Source organism: Pelobates fuscus, chromosome 7 (assembly GCF_036172605.1).
Source record: "Pelobates fuscus isolate aPelFus1 chromosome 7, aPelFus1.pri, whole genome shotgun sequence".
NCBI classification, from domain to species: Eukaryota; Metazoa; Chordata; class Amphibia; order Anura; family Pelobatidae; genus Pelobates; species Pelobates fuscus.
In genome coordinates, this window is record NC_086323.1 from 112152045 (window position 1) to 112170585 (window position 18541).

The window sequence follows — 18541 nt, forward strand, 5'->3', positions numbered from 1 at the left end:
ACTCTGCAAGCATGCAACACCTGCGGTAATCACACCATCTGGAGTCCTGCTGGCAATCTCAGGCAATTTAAAGTTTGATCCTCTCCAGAACACTAAGTATATACAATTGGACTAGATTACCAATAACACCCTGTTTAATGCATTGCTTTCGTTACCTTGTTTGCCATTGAGCCCAAGCCATAACCTGTAAGCTTGTGCCACTATCACATTTTCACTAATAATGCAATAACACCTCAGGTAATCACCCTGCCTGCACTAAAAAGGTCTTTAGCCTATTCATGCACAAACCATGCCCTTTTCATCTGCCAGATCTGCTTAGCATGCACTATAATCGTGGCACTGTGCATTCCTCTATACATGAATATGTTATCTTATAATCTGCTTAACATGTAGGATAAATGTTGATCTATATGCAGCAGTGAGTTGTCGGACTAGCCTGTATAGTCGTGTCTATAGTTATAATTTTAGTTGAACTTAGCCTGTAAACTTTCAGACGTACCTATCTCAATAATCAGTGTGTGTCACAAACTCTTAGACCACAGCATGCAATAATCTGACGCACATACCCTAGCAACAAGTATTACTACCCTGTTATTTCTCACAAACACAAAATGTGCTGTTTATTCCTGCCATGACAATGTTTTCCATTGAAATGCCTGTACACACTGTTGTGGCGGTACAGGTCTCAATGTTATGTAATCATATGCACAAGAAAAAAAAATAATTAAAAAATACTATTAAATAGGTTTCAGTATTAAAGTACATTCCAGGCTTGGGCTGAGCTCCATTTTAATGGATTATTTATTCATAATTCCACTGATAATGTATATAAAATAAACAAACCATTGCAGTTCCATCTGAGAGCTCTGCTCAGACTACGAACCAGCTTCTAACTGTTATAATGGCTGGTAACTGTTGATAGCCCTCTCATTACTGAGTATATCCCAATATATTTGCTGAGCAAGGATTTATGGGATACATTGTTCACCACTAGACAGCTGAGCCATTATTTAGAAAACATGAGTGAACATGTAATCCAAGTTGAGTTGTGTTACTGCTGACGTCACAAGAATGCAGAATAGACCTTTCACTTGTCAAATCACATGATTTGAGTAAGATCTCCTCCGCTAGCCACTGCTCGCACATGTCTACAATGTTAGACACAAGTATGAACACAATGACAGGGGAAACTGGTTGCACCACATTATGTACTAGGACAGTGGGAATTATGGCGCTTAGGAGAGGATTTTTATTTTGTTTTAAGACTTTAAAGCTGTATTCAAATTACCTGAAATATATTGGTTTTAGAGGACAGATTGGGGCACTTCAAGCAACCACAATAACTTAATCTAGTGCTTATGGTGCAAATAGTCTGAGTGTTGACTCCCTATTTTTTTCTAAGCCATTGTCAAGCGGAATGACCAAAAACAGGCTTTTTTGCTACCAATTGTATTGCTGAACCCTGAACAATAATCATGCAAAATATAGTAGTACTCCCTATGTGATCTCCATAATAGTTGGAGAGATGTTGGAGATAAGAGGCGCGACCATGCTGCAAATGGGTACAGACAGTGAGAGTGGTGAATCAGGATGTTATCCTGTATGCTCCATTGTCAATCTTATTGGTGGTTTTGCTGAACCCGGACGCACTGATTGCCCCCTGTGAGAATCATCATATTTGTGTCCCTACTGTCTGTTCCATGCAGCAGTGGAGACAAATCTGACGGAGATGGGAGGTGTTGGAATCCAGAGTGATGCTGGTGGTCCACTTTCAATGAGAACACTTGCATCCTAGATTTACTTGTTGCTACAGCTTGAACACAATATCTCTTTTTCAGTGAAAAAGAATGTCCATCTGCCACATATTTTCTACACAGTCAAAAGAAGAGATCATGTGGTGGGAGTTTTTAGAGGCAGGTAATTCTATGATATACAGCAAATTCTTTGCTATACACAAGGGTAGTTTTAGACATGCAATGGGCCTTTCAAAGCCCAGTTTGCTAACTGTGTGAAAGTTACATGGTTGGCAATTTATTGGCTCAAATCCACAAAGGAAAGACTGGTGACACACAATGTACATGCAGAAGATGTAGCAGACTACTGTAATAGTGAAAGTTATGTTTTGGCTGTATTGTGGATATTGTGGAGTTCTGAGCACTGGGAATAGTGGTATGATTGGTAAGTCTTTTTAAAGACTTGAGAAGAGGAGAGAGAGAGTGTGTTACGGGTCATGTGGAATGTGCATATCATGTGGTATCATTTCAGTACTCATTACTGATATGACTTTGTGCCAGTATTTTTCTTCCACGGTATACTACAGTCATACCACCGGAAACAATGTGCATATTAAATGTCTCCTGTCCTACTTCAAGAGAGGAATTGGAGTAGTGAAAGAACTCTCTTGACTTTTGTTCCACTTTTGATGGGTGTGTAATTGTGACCAATGCACGTGATTTTACTGTATGAAAGGCTTATTGCTTACAGATGTGGGGTGATGACATGCATGGTTGAAATATCTAAATAGGCAAACATTCCTGATTTACAGTAATTTCAACATCTAATTATTCAAAGAACCAAATGTTTATTAAAATAGCTAAAAATAAAAAGTGCAATGTAACAGTGAATGGGCTGTTAAAATCCTTAAAGGAACAATCTGGGTACTGTAAGGTCACTAGCCCAATTTTAAGGGTTAAATGATTCTCAGATGGTTTAATCCCAAAGTCTGTGTTGCAGTGCAGGATCACTCTGCCCCTTTGTCGTTCGGCTTGCTGAAATACTGGTAAATAAAAGTGTAGGGACACAAATACCAATAAAAATGTACATTTCTCATGCTGTTTTTATAAATGGGAAGCCATTGATTGGCTGAGAGCATCATCTGACCACTCTCAGCCAATCAGCAGCACCCCTCCCCGTGCCAGCCCTACGCTTATGTTTTCCAATATTTCACCAAGTGGAAGGACAGAGGGGACAGGAAGATGTGGCGCTGGTACACAGTCTTTAGAGTTAAACAATTTGAGTGCCACTAAAGTTGAGACAGTGCCAGAAATTTCCTGGCACATTTGTAATAAAGTTGTTATAGTGCCCAGAGTGTTTCTTTTAGAAACTATTTAAAAAACACATTATAGGGACACTCTTCACGAGAAGTAACTCAGATTTTTTTTTAAATCCATTATATAAGTCTATAACATCAAAAATCAAAATAAAATGTTTGGCTTTCCCCAGCACCCATTGCTATCACCCTCTTCATCCATATCAAAAATATGGAAACAACACATTTGCATTACTAAGTGCAATTCCATCCAACCTGTTATAGACAGAGTACTGGGGGTACTGTATGAGGTCATATGTGCATCACATGCTGATGTGATGCACATATGACCTCATACATATATGAAGACTCTTAATATCATAATGGAGTGCATATGCTGTAGGGTTAAGTGTTTTCCAATGGCAAGTACTGGGCGTGCATTGTTGTAAGGGAGCGTTTCTATGGAGGTTATTGCAAGTTTACTCTGCACTACTATACATATGTATTCTGAGGAATTTGATTGACATGGGTGTACTCACACATACAGTGAGGGAAAAACATTTGATCCCATGTTGATTTTGAATGTTTGGCCACTGACAAAGAAATGATCAGTCTATAATTTTAATGGTAGGTGTATTTTAGCAGTGAGAGACAGAAAAAAATAAAAAAAATCCAGAAAACCGCATGTCAAAAAAGTAATAACATTGATTTGCATGCCAATGAGTGAAATAAGTATTTGATTCCCTATCAGTCGGCAAGATTTCTGGCTCCCAGGCATCTTTTATACAAGTAACGAGCTGAGATTAGGAGCACTCTTAAAAAGTGATTGTTCCTAATCTCAGCTTGTTACCTGTATAAAAAAAAAAAAAAAAAAAAAATTACCTGTACACAGAAGCAATCCGATTCCAAACTCTCCACCCTGGCCAAGACCAAAGAGCTGTCCAATGATGTCAGGGACAAGATTGTAGACCTACACAAGGCTGGAATGGGCTACGAGACCATCGCCAAGCAGCTTGGTGTGAAGGTGACAACAGTTGTCGTGCAATTATTGGCAAATGGAAGAAACACAAAATAACTGTCAGTATCTCTCGGCTGGTGCAAAATAACGGTCAGTATCTCTCGGCTGGTGCTCCACGAAAGATCTCACCTTGTGGAGTTTCAATGATCGTGAGAATGGTGAGGAATCAGCCCAGAAATACAAGAGAGGATATAGTTAATGATCTCAAGGCAGCTGGGACCATAGTCAACAAGAAAACAATTGGCAACACACTACGCCGTGAAGGACTGAAATCCTACAGCGCCTGAAAGGTCCCTTTGCTCAAAAAATACATGTACAGACCCGTCTAAAGTTTCACTCATTGACATGCAAATCAAATTTATAGCACTTTTGAAATGCGTTTTTCTGGATTTTTTTGTTGTGGTTGGTATTCTGTCTCTCACTGTTAAAATACACCTACCATTAAAATTATAGACTGATCATTTCTTTGTCAGTGGGCAAACGTTCAAAATCAGCAGGGGATCAAATAAATTTTTTCCCCTCACTGTACATCTGATTGGATGGCTGTGCAGCATCTCTTTGTTTACCAAACTAAGCTGTAACAGGGCTGTATCCTGAGCAGCTACAATATAGATCACCAACTGTTTAGTTGGAATTTTGCTTTGGATCGCCTACTTACACTACTGATAACACCAGTGTCCAGCTTATTTTGCAGTTGCAGCTCTATAAAGCTTTGCATTAGTTAAATGAATGTCACATACCATTTTGATACAGGTTCTTAAGGCTGTTTGCTAAGACATTATTACATCATTGGTGCTAAGGGATAATGTTAAAGGGACAAGCCATGGATTATATGCATATTAAAGCTTAGGTTGTCATGTTACCTTGCTTAACATGCTGAATGTTGTTCAGTTTTTGATAAGATAGGAATGAACTTGTTATGGTGCCAGGAAATCCCTGGCGCCAGCATACCTTTAGGGATTAAACGGTTAATGATAGGTTGAACCCCAAAGTCTTGAATCCACGGTCCAAGCCTTTCTGAATCAACTCAGGGAAAAGCAGAAACGGCACTGGATTTAAGAGTTTGGCATTAGACCATTCGTTAACAGTTTAAGCCCTAAAAAGGTAAACTGGCGATGAAATGGTTATGACGCCTGGAGTATTTATTTAAGCACTTAAAGGACCACTCTAGGCACCCAGACCACTTCAGCTTAATGAAGTGGTCTGGGTGCCAGGTCCAGCTAGGGTTAACTAATTTTTTTATAAACATAGCAGTTTATCAATTAGTTAAGCCTTCCCCTATTTCCTCTAGTGGCTGTCTCACTGACAGCCGCTAGAGGCGCTTGCGTGATTCTCACTGTGAAAATCACAGTGAGAGCACGCAAGCGTCCATAGGAAAGCATTATGAATGCTTTCCTATGTGACCGGCTGAATGCGCGCGCAGCTCTTGCCGCGCGTACGCATTCAGCCGACGGGGAGGAACGGAGGCGGAGAGCTCCCCGCCCAGCGCTGGAAAAAGGTAAGTTTTAACCCTTTTCCCCTTTCCAGAGCCGGGCGGGAGGGGGTCCCTGAGGGTGGGAGCACCCTCAGGGCACTCTAGTGCCAGGAAAACGAGTATACTTTCCTGGCACTAGAGTGGTCCTTTAAAACTTTTATAATCTTTATGAAATACTCATTGACTGTATTGGTATTTCATCCAAGTAAAGAGATATACTGAGACAAGGTAGGGACTTTGTGTCTTTAAGTTTCCCAAGACACTGGACAGAGCTACTGCCATCTAGATGTGTCAGTCATCCACAGGGCCGCCATCAGGGGGTGACAACCGTGACAGTTGTCACGGGCCCGGCGGCCCTGGGGGGCCCGGACTGCTCTGGCAGTCCTGGGCCCCACTTTCCCTCTCTGCACACATAGATAGCGAATATCGCTATCTATGTGTGCAGCCCCGGGCCCCCGGCTTCCCAGTTACCGCAGAGGGGGCCCAGGCAGCGCACAGCTTCTCTTCTTCTCGTTTCTGCTAATAACTCTCGCGAGACCCGGTTGCCATGGCAACGCTCCGCGGGTCTCGCGAGAGTTATTGGAGGAGAGAAGAGAAGAGGCTGTGTGCTGCCTGGGCCCCCTCTGCGGTAACTGGGAAGCCGGGGGGCCCCACCATGCCACCGGACCACCAGGGATGGAATCTCCCCCCTCCCTAGACACAGGTAAGCAGGGAGGGGGGAGAAACAATTTAATTTTTTTTTTTTTATTATGTTAAAATGCCCCCCCCCCCACACCCCAGCACATTTACACACACACACTGCATACACTGACACAACACACACACACACTGCATACACTGACACAACACACACACACACACACTGCATACACTGACACAACACACACACACACACTGCATACACTGACACAACACACACACACACACTGCATACACTGACACAACACACACACACACTGCATACACTGACACAACACACACACACACACTGCATACACTGACACAACACACACACACACACACACCATACACTGACACAACACACACACACACTGCATACACTGACACAACACACACACACACACTGCATACACTGACACAACACACACACACACACTGACACAACACACACACACACACTGACACAACACACACACACTGCATACACTGACACAACACACACACACACACCCACTGCATACACTGACAAGACACACACACACTGCATACACTGACACAACACACACATGCATACACTGACACAACACACACTGCATACACTGACACAACACAAACACACACACTGCATACACTGACACAACACACACACACTGCATACACTGACAACACACACACACACACACACACTGCATACACTGACACAACACACACACACACTGCATACACTGACACAACACACACACACTGCATACACTGACACAACACACACACTGCATACACTGACACCACACACACACACACACACACACTGCATACACTGACAACACACACACACACTACATACACTGACACAGCACACACACTGCATACACTGACACAACACACACACACACACTACATACACTGACACAGCACACACACACTACATACACTGACACAACACACACACATTGCATACACTGACACAACACACACACACACACACACACACACATTGCATACACTGACACAACACACACACACACACATTGCATACACTGACACAACACACACACACTACATACACTGACACAGCACACACACTGCATACACTGACACAACACACACACACACACTATATACAATAACACAACACACGCACTCTGCATACACTGACACAACACATTCTGCATGCACTAACACAACACACACTCTGCATACACTGACACAAAACACTATGCATACACTGACACAAAACACTATGCATACACCAACACAACACACTCTGCATACACCAACACAACACACTCTGCATACACCAACACAACACACTCTGCATACACTGACACAACACACTCTGCATACACTGACACAACACACACTGCATACACTAACACATCATACATACTGCATACACTAACAACATACATACTGCATACACTAACACAACAAACACACTGCATACACTAATACAATACACACACTGCATTCACTAATACAACATGCACTCTGCATACACTACACACTAACACACTCACTGCATCCACTATACTGACACACACTCTGCATTCGCTACACATTAACACACTCTGCATTCACTACACTAACACACACTCTGCATCCCCTACACACTAACACACTCTCTGCATTCACTACACATTAACACTCTGCATTCACTACACTAACACACACTCTGCATCCGCTACACACTAACACACTCTCTGCATTCACTACACTAACACAAACTCTGCATCCGCTACACACTAACACACTCTCTGCATTCACTACACATTAACACACCCTCTGCATTCACTACACTAACACACTTTCTGCATTCACTACACTAACACACTCTCTGCATTCGCTACACATTAACACACTCTGCATTCACTACACTAACACACACTCTGCATCCGCTACACACTAACACACTCTCTGCATTCACTACACATTAACACTCTGCATCCGCTACACACTAACACACTCTCTGTATTCACTACACATTAACACACTCTCTGCATTCACTACACTAACACACTTTCTGCATTCACTACACTAACACACTCTCTGCATTCACTACGCATTAACACACTCTCTGCATTCACTACACATTAACACACTCTGTATTCACTACACATTAACACACTCTGCATTCACTACACTAACACACTTTCTGCATTCACTACACTAACACACTCTCTGCATTCACTACGCATTAACACACTCTCTGCATTCACTACACATTAACACACTCTCTGCATTCACTACACATTAACACACACTCTGCATTCACTACAAATTTACACACACACTACATTCATTACAATGACACACTCTGCATTCACTACACCCTAACACACACTCTGCATTTATTACACACTAACACACACTCTGCATTCGCTAAACTATGCACACACTCTGCATTCACTACACTAACATACACTCTGCATCAACTGTGCACACAGCATCCACTACACAAACATCCTGTATTCACAGTACACACACTACATCCACCACAAATTGAAAAACTCTGCATTCACTATACACAGACACTGTGTCTAATACACACACTACATCCACTACAGACACTGCATCCACTAAACACATTTCATCTAGTACATACAAACACTACATTCACTACACAAACACACACTACATCACTGTACACACACTACATCCACTACTCAAACACTCTCTGCATTCACTACACATTAACACTCTGCATTCACTACACTAACACACACTCTGCATCCGCTACACACTAACACACCCTCTGCATTCACTACACATTAACACACTCTGCATTCACTGCACTAACACACACACTACATTCATTACACTGACACACTGCATTCACTACACACTAACACACACTCTGCATTCATTACACACTAACACACACTCTGCATTCACTAAACTATGCACACACTCTGGATTCACTATACTGACACACACTCTGCATTAACTGTACACACAGCATCCACTACACAAACATCCTGTATTCACAGTACACACACTACATCCACCACAAATTGAAACACTCTGCATTCACTATACACAGACACTGCGTCTAATACACACACTACATCCACTACAGACACTGCATCCACTAAACACATTTCATCTAGTACATACAAACACTACATCCACTACACAAACACACACTACATCACTGTACACACACTACTCAAACACACTCTGCGTTCACTATACACACTGCATCCGCTACACAAACACACACTCTGCATTCACTGCACAAACAGTATCTAATACACACAAACACTACATCCATTACACACATTCTAATTCACTTCCACTATACACACCACATTCAGTCCCGCATCATTGTCAGCAGACTAGGTAGGGCGTGGGCGGGCCCGGGAGGGAGGGGCCCAGACCTTGTGCTTTGTCAGGGGCCCCAAAATTTCTGATGGCAGCCCTGGTCATCCATCATTAGTGATGGCTGCAGAGGATTGGCTTTACCTATGGTGGATGATATCAAAAGTCCCCAGACAGTGACACTAAGTTATGACCTGCTTGTTTTTGTGAGGTGGGGGGTTTAGCACAAAATTTAAATTTTTGGAGCATGTAGTTTTGTCCTAACCATAAGTTTTAACATGCATGTAAGCTATGTGGTTTGTGTCGTTTTAAAATAATTCCATACCAATATATTAATGGTGGGCATTCCTGGGCAAAATTCCAAATCGAACGGAAAGTCACGTGATCTGTCTGCCTACTGCACGTGCTATGGCCCTGTGACAGCTTGATTTAGTAAACAGGGGGCGGGGCATACCGAAGCAGCCATCCTATCAGAAGTAGGTATGCGTATTTACGCCCATATCAATCAAGTTAATTCTCTACCGTCATTTGCGGTCTACTGAAGGGGGCGTGGATTGCGAACTAATGTGACTTGAGACCTCGTGATTCCGGAAATACCCGACTTAACATTTCTTCAGCTTCGGCAGCCAATGATCAACGTCTTATGCGTTCTGTTACTGTAAAGTGGAGCGACGCGGCTAACGATTGGCTGTGTCCTTGGCAGCCCCCTGTCAGGTCGTTCTACGAGCGCGCGCTCCCGTCGCCCACGTCACAGCTTGGAAGCGCTCGGCCATTGGCTGGGTGTCAAGAGCTCACGCGCTGAGGCAGAGTTTATTTACATTGTCGCCCCGCGCGCGGCCAATCAACGTTCGAGGATCGGGAGCAGCGCGTGCGGCGGCCCCCGGATTGCGCACTTGTGCTGTGTGTCTCCTGTACAGGGCTCCGCCATGTCGGCCGCTCAGCCCCCAGCAGAGATATCGCCTCCTTCACCCACCGGACCCACTCTCGGCGGCTCGTCGTTCCCTCTAGTGCTCAGGAAGCTGATCGAGAACCCGCCCAGTAGCTTTCTGGATAAAGGAGACACGGGTGAGCGATAACCCCGGGCCCGCCCCTTTAACCCCCTCACTGCCGGAGCAGGGCATGCTGGGATGGCAATGCTGTGTGTGATATACATTGCTCCCCGCTCCCCTTTAACCCCCTCACTGCCGGAGCAAGGAATGCTGGGATGGCAATGCTGTGTGTGTGAGATTTACATTGCTCCCCGCCCCCTTTAACCCCTTAAGGACACATGACATGTGTGACATGTCATGATTCCCTTTTATTCCATAAGTTTTGTCCTTAAGGGGTTAACCCGCTCACTGCCGGAGCAGAGCATGCTGGGATGGCAATGCTGTGTGTGTGCTATACATTGCCCCCCTCCCGCTTTAACCCTATCACTGCCGGAGCAGAGCATGCTGGGATGGCAATGCTGTGTGTGTGCTATACATTGCCCCCCTCCCGCTTTAACCCTATCACTGCCGGAGCAGGGCATGCTGGGATGGCAATGCTGTGTGTGATATACATTGCTCCCCGCCCCCCTTTAACCCCCTCACTGCCGGAGCAAGGAATGCTGGGATGGCAATGCTGTGTGTGTGAGATATACATTGCTCCCCGCCCCCTTTAACCCGCTCACTGCCGGAGCAGAGCATGCTGGGATGGCAATGCTGTGTGTGTGCTATACATTGCTCCCCGCCCCCTTTAACCCTATCACTGCCGGAGCAGAGCATGCTGGGATGGCAATGCTGTGTGTGATATACATTGCTCCCCGCCCCCCTTTAACCCCCTCACTGCCGGAGCAAGGAATGCTGGGATGGCAATGCTGTGTGTGTGAGATATACATTGCTCCCCGCCCCCTTTAACCCGCTCACTGCCGGAGCAGGGCATGCAGGGATGGCAATGCTGTGTGTGTGTGATATACGTTGCTCCTCGCCCCCTTTAACCCGCTCACTGCCGGAGCAGGGCATGCAGGGATGGCAATGCTGTGTGTGTGATATACGTTGCTCCCCGCCCCCTTTAACCCGCTCACTGCCGGAGCAGGGCATGCAGGGATGGCAATACTGTGTGTGTGTGATATACATTGCACCCCGCCCCCTTTAACCCTCTCACTGCCGGAGCAGGGCATGCTGGGATGGCAATGCTGTGTGTGATATACATTGCTCTCAGCCCCCTTTCACCCCCTCAGTGCCGGAGCAGAGCATGCTGGGATGGCAATGCTCTGTGTTATATACGTTGCTCCCCGCCCCCTTTAACCCCCTCACTGCTGGAGCAGGGCATGCTGGGATGGCAATGCTGTGTGTGTGTGTGTGATATACATTGATCCACGCCCCCTTTAACCCGCTCACTGCCGGAGCAGAGCATGCTGGGATGGCAGTGCTGTGTGTGATATACATTGCTCCCCGCCCCCTTTAACCCTCTCACTGCCGGAGCAGGGCATGCAGGGATGGCAATACTGTGTGTGATATACATTGCTCCCTGTCCCCTTTAACCCTCTCACTGCCGGAGCAGAGCATGCTGGGATGGCAGTGCTGTGTGTGATATACATTGCACCCCGCCCCCTTTAACCCCCTCACTGCTGGAGCAGGGCATGCTGGGATGGCAATGCTGTGTGTGTGTGATATACATTGCACCACGCCCCCTTTAACCCGCTCACTGCCGGAGCAGAGCATGCTGGGATGGCAGTGCTGTGTGTGATATACATTGCTCCCCGCCCCCTTTAACCCTCTCACTGCCGGAGCAGGGCATGCAGGGATGGCAATACTGTGTGTGATATACATTGCTCCCTGTCCCCTTTAACCCTCTCACTGCCGGAGCAGAGCATGCTGGGATGGCAGTGCTGTGTGTGATATACATTGCTCCCCGCCCCCTTTAACCCTCTCACTGCCGGAGCAGGGCATGCAGGGATGGCAATACTGTGTGTGATATACATTGCTCCCTGTCCCCTTTAACCCTCTCACTGCCGGAGCAGAGCATGCTGGGATGGCAGTGCTGTGTGTGATATACATTGCACCCCGCCCCCTTTAACCCCCTCACTGCTGGAGCAGAGCATGCTGGGATGGCAATGCTGTGTGTGCTATACATTGCACCCCGCCCGCTTTAACCCTCTCACTGCTGGAGCAGGGCATGCAGGGATGGCAATGCTGTGTGTGTGATATACGTTGCTCCCCGCCCCCTTTAACCCGCTCACTGCTGGAGCAGGGCATGCTGGGATGGCAATGCTGTGTGTGCTATACATTGCACCCCGCCCGCTTTAACCCTCTCACTGCTGGAGCAGGGCATGCAGGGATGGCAATGCTGTGTGTGTGATATACGTTGCTCCCCGCCCCCTTTAACCCGCTCACTGCTGGAGCAGGGCATGCTGGGATGGCAATGCTGTGTGTGATATACCTTGCTCCCCGCCCCCTTTAACCCTCTCACTGCCGGAGCAGGGCATGCTGGGATGGCAATGCTGTGTGTGATATACATTGCTCTCCGCCCCCTTTCACCCCCTCAGTGCCGGAGCAGAGCATGCTGGGATGGCAATGCTCTGTGTTATATACGTTGCTCCCCGCCCCCTTTAACCCGCTCACTTTCAGAGCATGCTGGGATGGCAATGCTGTGTGTGATACATTGCTCCCCGCCCCCTTTAACTGTATCACTGCCGGAGCAGGGCATGCTGGGATGGTAATGCTGTGTGTGTGATATACATTGCTCCCCACCCCCTTTAACCCTCTCACTGCCGGAGCAGGGCATGCTGGGATGGCAATGCTGTGTGTGATATACATTGCACCCCGCCCCCTTTAACCCCCTCACTGCTGGAGCAGGGCATGCTGGGATGGCAATGCTGTGTGTGTGTGTGTGATATACATTGCTCCACGCCCCCTTTAACCCTCTCACTGTGGGAGCAGAGCATGCTGGGCTGGCAGTGCTGTGTGTGTGTTGTATATGTTGCTCCCAGCCCCCTTTAACCCGCTCACTGCCGGAGCAGGGCATGCTGGGATGGCAATGCTGTGTGTGTGTGATATACGTTGCTCCCCGCCCCCTTTAACCCTCTCACTGCCGGAGCAGAGCATGCTGGGATGGCAATGCTGTGTGTGTGTGATATACGTTGCTCCCCGCCCCCTTTAACCCTCTCACTGCCGGAGCAGAGCATGCTGGGATGGCAGTGCTGTGTGTGTGTGTGATATACATTGCTCTTTGCCCCCTTTAACCCTCTCACTGCCGGAGCAGAGCATGCTGGGATGGCAATGCTGTGTGTGATATCGTTCCCTCTGGTGCTCAGGAAGCTGATCGAAAACCCGCCCAGCAGCTTTTTGGATAAAGGAGAGACGGGTGAGCGATAGCCCCTTTAACCCTCTCACTGCTGGAGCAGGGCATGCTGGGATGGCAATGCTGTGTGTGATATACATTTCTCTCCGCCTCCTTTAACCCTCTCACTGCCGGAGCAGGGCATGCTGGGATGGCAATGCTGTGTGTGATATACATTGCTCTCCGCCCCCTTTAACCCACTCACTGCCGGGGCAGAGCATGCTGGGATGGCAATGCTCTGTGTGATATACATTGCTCCGCTTCCCTTTTAACCCGCTCACTGCCGGAGCAGGGCATGCTGGGATGGTAATGCTCTGTGTTTTATAGTCGTTGCTCCCTGCCCCCTTTAACCCCCTCACTGCCGGAGCAGGGCATGCTGGAATGGCAATGCTGTGTGTGTGTGTGATATACATTGCTCCCCGCCCCCTTTAACCTCCTCACTGCCGGAGCAGGGCATGCTGGGATGGCAATGCTGTGTGTGTGTGTCTGTGATATACATTGCTCCCCGCCCCCTTTAACCCTCTCACTGCCGGAGCAGGGCATGCTGGGATGGCAATGCTGTGTGTGTGTGTGTGTGTGTGATATACGTTGCTCCCTGCCCCCTTTAACCCTCTCACTGCCGGAGCAGAGCATGCTGGGATGGCTGTGTGTGTGTGTGTGATATACGTTGCTCCCTGCCCCCTTTAACCCTCTTACTGCCGGAGGAGAGCTTGCTGGGATGGCAATGCTGTGTGTGATATACATTTCTCCCCGCCCCCTTTAACCCTCTCACTGCTGGAGCAGGGCATGCTGGGATGGCAATGCTGTGTGTGATATACATTGCTCCCCGCCCCCTTTAACCCCCTCACTGCCGGAGCAGAGCATGCTGGGATGGCAATGCTCTGTGTTATATACGTTGCTCCCCGCCCCCTTTAACCCGCTCACTGCCGGGGCAGAGCATGCTGGGATGGCAATGCTGTGTGTGATATACATTGCTCCCCGCCCCCTTTAACCCTATCACTGCCGGAGCAGGGCATGCTGGGATGACAATGCTGTGTGTGTGATATACATTGCTATCCACCCCCTTTAACCCTCACTGCCGGAGCAGAGCATGCTGGGATGGCAATGCTTTGTATGATATACATTGCTCACCGCCCCCTTTAACCCCCTCACTGCTGGAGCAGGGCATGCTGGGATGGCAATGCTGTGTGTGTGTGATATACAATGCTCCCCGCCCCCTTTAACACCCTCACTGCCGGAGCAGGGCATGCTGGGATGGCAATGCTGTGTGTGTGTGATATACAATGCTCCCCGCCCCCTTTAACCCTCTCACTGCCGGAGCAGAGCATGCTTTAACCCTCTCACTGTCGGAGCAGAGCATGCTGGGATGGCAGTGCTGCCTTGTGTCCCTGCTCAGTGTGTGATAGAGGACACTGAGTGCTATCTATAGCAGGTCAAGGGTTACTCTCTGAGTAATCGATATACATGGTTAAGACTTTTGGGCTATAACGTATTTTTATTTTTTATTTTTTTTGTCTATTTAATTGATTAAACACTTTTTAGATATCTTGCAGCATATACTTTTTCTTATAATTTTTTTTTTTTTTTTTAATTCATTTTATTTCGTATTGCAGAGTTGTAGTGTAAAACTAGCTGATTTGGGTATAATTCTTCACTCATAGATTGGCTGATTAATCTCCATGTCGAAAATCAGATTTGGTTGTACTCAAATTTGAATCTTAATTTTATTACTGCAAAATCACTGAAGTGATCCTGTTAGTTTGAGTATCATTTAAAGGGGCAAGAACAAAGTGTCAAGAACAAAAAAACGTGTATTCCTGACATTAAAGTTCTCAAACCACTGTTTAATTGTCGGAACTCCCCCTTACCTTAGGTTAGAAAGGTGACTTACCTTTTTCTAGTGCTGTGCAGGTTTCTGGCCCCGCCCCCCAATCTGCTTCCTTGACTGACAAAATCAGAATTGATAATCTAAGCCAATCACAATGCTTTTCCATGGGAAAGTAGGGAATCATAGGTAAGCCACATAACGCCCCCTTTGCAGTTCTCTGGATCCTGGGCAGACTAGATGGGCCGAATGGTTCTTATCTGCCGTCACATTCTATGTTTCTACGTCACATTCTATGTTTCTGTTATTACCCCATCAGACATTTCTCAGGCCTGCCTGTGTCACCAAGCAGGGCCAATTGCAGGACACAGGAGGACTGCAGTGTAGGGTGTGTTTTACAATACTGTAAGGGGCTTCAGATCCGTAAATGTCTAACGTCTCCCAAAGCACAAAAATATTGGAAAATGTATCCTTATCGCGATTTCTCTTCCCGATCATAGGCCATACCAGCACTGATTATAGGGCTAGCTCTTCCCCATCAAGTTAGACAGAAATTAATTACAATTGATTAATAACTATCCTCCCTTTGGTTTCCTTAGTCTGGTACAAAGCCTGTCCCCAGGGTGGGAATGTAGTGCTGTCATGGCCTATGACCAGGAAAACAAAATTACAATAAATACGGATCACTTTTCTAGTTTCTTGGCCATATAAGTGGCAGCACTGACTATAAGGTTAATTCAAAGAATTTGAACAAGGGATTGAGAATAAACAACATAAAGACGTAATATAATACCAGAGAAAAGTAAATTTATTTGAATATAAACACCATAAACCAGATTCATATATAGCTGGATGAAGAATTTTGTAGCCATGCTCCTCAATAACTCTTCCACTGACATCCGTTTAATTGGAGGCAGAATCTTCAACACTGCAAAAAGGAAGTGATATATATATCTTAATTCAAGACGCATTTGATGCCAAGCAAAACTAATATCACAAATTTAAGTTTTTAAGGAATTTCTGCCTTTTCCTTAAGCCTTTGCAAAAAGAATGTTGCCAGTTGAAAAATAGAAAAAAAACAGACCCTTTGTTATTACCCATTAGCAGAGCACACTCTAGACTAGGTCCTATGATATGCTACCAAGTTGAGTTTTTCCTAGCTTAACCCCTTAAAGACACATGCCGTGTGACACATCATGATCCCCTTTTATTCCAGAAGTTTGGTCCTTAAGGGGTTAAAGAAGGGAGGCACCGCTGTACAGACAAACCCTTTAGCTTTCAGCTTTGCATTCTCAATTTCCTTGCATCAAAAGGGGCTAGGATCTGGATGTTCTGGTCTTTCCAGTGGTTCCAGTGCCATTTTCCTCAGCAGAGTAACAAGGGCTTTCATGGCCAACAAAGGATCACCACAATCATCAGCACCATTTCCCTGCAAATTGTTTTGACAGAGGGAGAATCAAGACTGTTGGAAGGAAAGCCTACCCAAACTAAGACCTCCACCTGCAAGACCAAGCTTCCATTCCCTTTGCCGAGGGAGATGTCTAGTACCCATAATGCCCATTTGTGGCAAGCTATATTTCAACACTACTTGATTGAATATCTTTGAGGACAAGGATAATTCTCCCACCTCTACCACCTTCACATTTTGCCTTTATAGAAAAGATATTGTCTATGGAGGAACCTGCTAGGTCCTCCATAGAACATGCTGCTTTCCATAAAGACGTGGGTTCCTGGAAGATGAAACATGGCTTCAATGGACAGGTTTAAGTAAAGCTCACATTCCTCTGCCCCACTCAGCCAGCAGACACCAAACCTGTGGGCAGGTCTTTGCAAAATATGCAAAGACTGCAGATGGTGACAGAGCTGCTTTTAAGGAGTCTCACGGATAAGAGTGTGGCAAACTGCAAATAAAGGTCTCTTGTAAAGGCTTCTTGCACATTTTTTCTATTCACTTGTTTCTCAAATTACTTGCACCCTTCTGTTCATTCACCTGAATGTATCCTTGGTTTCATAATTTGGTGTGAGACCACTCTCCATATGGGTGAATTAGAACAAGCAACCACCTTCACCGATTAAACTGTGTGTTCCAAACATGCAATTTTTCTTGTAAGGCTAAATATGAAACAAGTTGTAATACTCCTCAAACAATAACAAGCAAGCACTATACATGCTAGTGTAACAGCTTCTTTTTTTCTGACTATAGTTTACTTAAAGGACCACTCTAGGCACCCAGACCACTTCAGCTTAATGAAGTGGTCTGGGTGCCAGGTCCTTCTAGGGTTAACCCATTTTTTCATAAACATAGCAGTTTCAGAGAAACTGCTATGTTTGTGAATGGGTTAAGCCTTCCCCTATTTCCTCTAGTGGCTGTCTCACTGACAGCCGCTAGAGGCGCTTGCGTGATTCTCACTGTGAAAATCACAGTGAGAGCACGCAAGCGTCCATAGGAAAGCATTATGAATGCTTTCCTATGTGACCGGCTGAATGCGCGCGCAGCTCTTGCCGCGCGTGCGCATTCAGCCGACGGGGAGGAGAAGAGGAGGATCGGAGGAGGAGAGCTCTCCGCCCACCGCTGGAAAAAGGTAAGTTTTTACCCCTTTCCAGAGCCGGGCGGGAGGGGGTCCCTGAGGGTGGGGGCACCCTCAGGGCACTCTAGTGCCAGGAAAAATGTTTTCCTGGCACTAGAGTGGTCCTTTAATAGTGTTCCGCAAATATTAATATTGGCAGATCAGATTTGTAGTTGTGTTTTTGTGTTATTTTGTTTTGTGATTTGTTTGTGTGTTTGTGCATTGTAATGATTGGGCAGTGATCAATTCATATTGAAAACCATTATTCATACATTACTAAAACACCATTAATGTCACCATTGAAAATGTTGTCAAATAATAATATATA

General features: G+C 46.1%; 1 protein-coding gene across 6 annotated transcripts in view; it reads left to right on the plus strand.

The window, feature by feature from the left end:
• Positions 1-18541, plus strand: part of TEF (TEF transcription factor, PAR bZIP family member) — a 29841-nt gene that overhangs the window by 6184 nt on the left and 5116 nt on the right. For 2 of the 6 annotated variants that reach the window (XM_063426412.1, XM_063426414.1), the window contains exon 1: positions 13740-13845. The exons of 2 other annotated variants lie outside the window; for them this stretch is intronic. In XM_063426412.1, coding sequence (XP_063282482.1) covers positions 13755-13845 — 91 coding nt within the window. In that variant the 5' untranslated portion in view covers positions 13740-13754. Of the gene's footprint in view, positions 1-10257; positions 10585-13739; positions 13846-18541 lie in introns of those variants that run through there. 2 more of the 6 variants (XM_063426410.1, XM_063426409.1) reach the window with 2 other exon arrangements.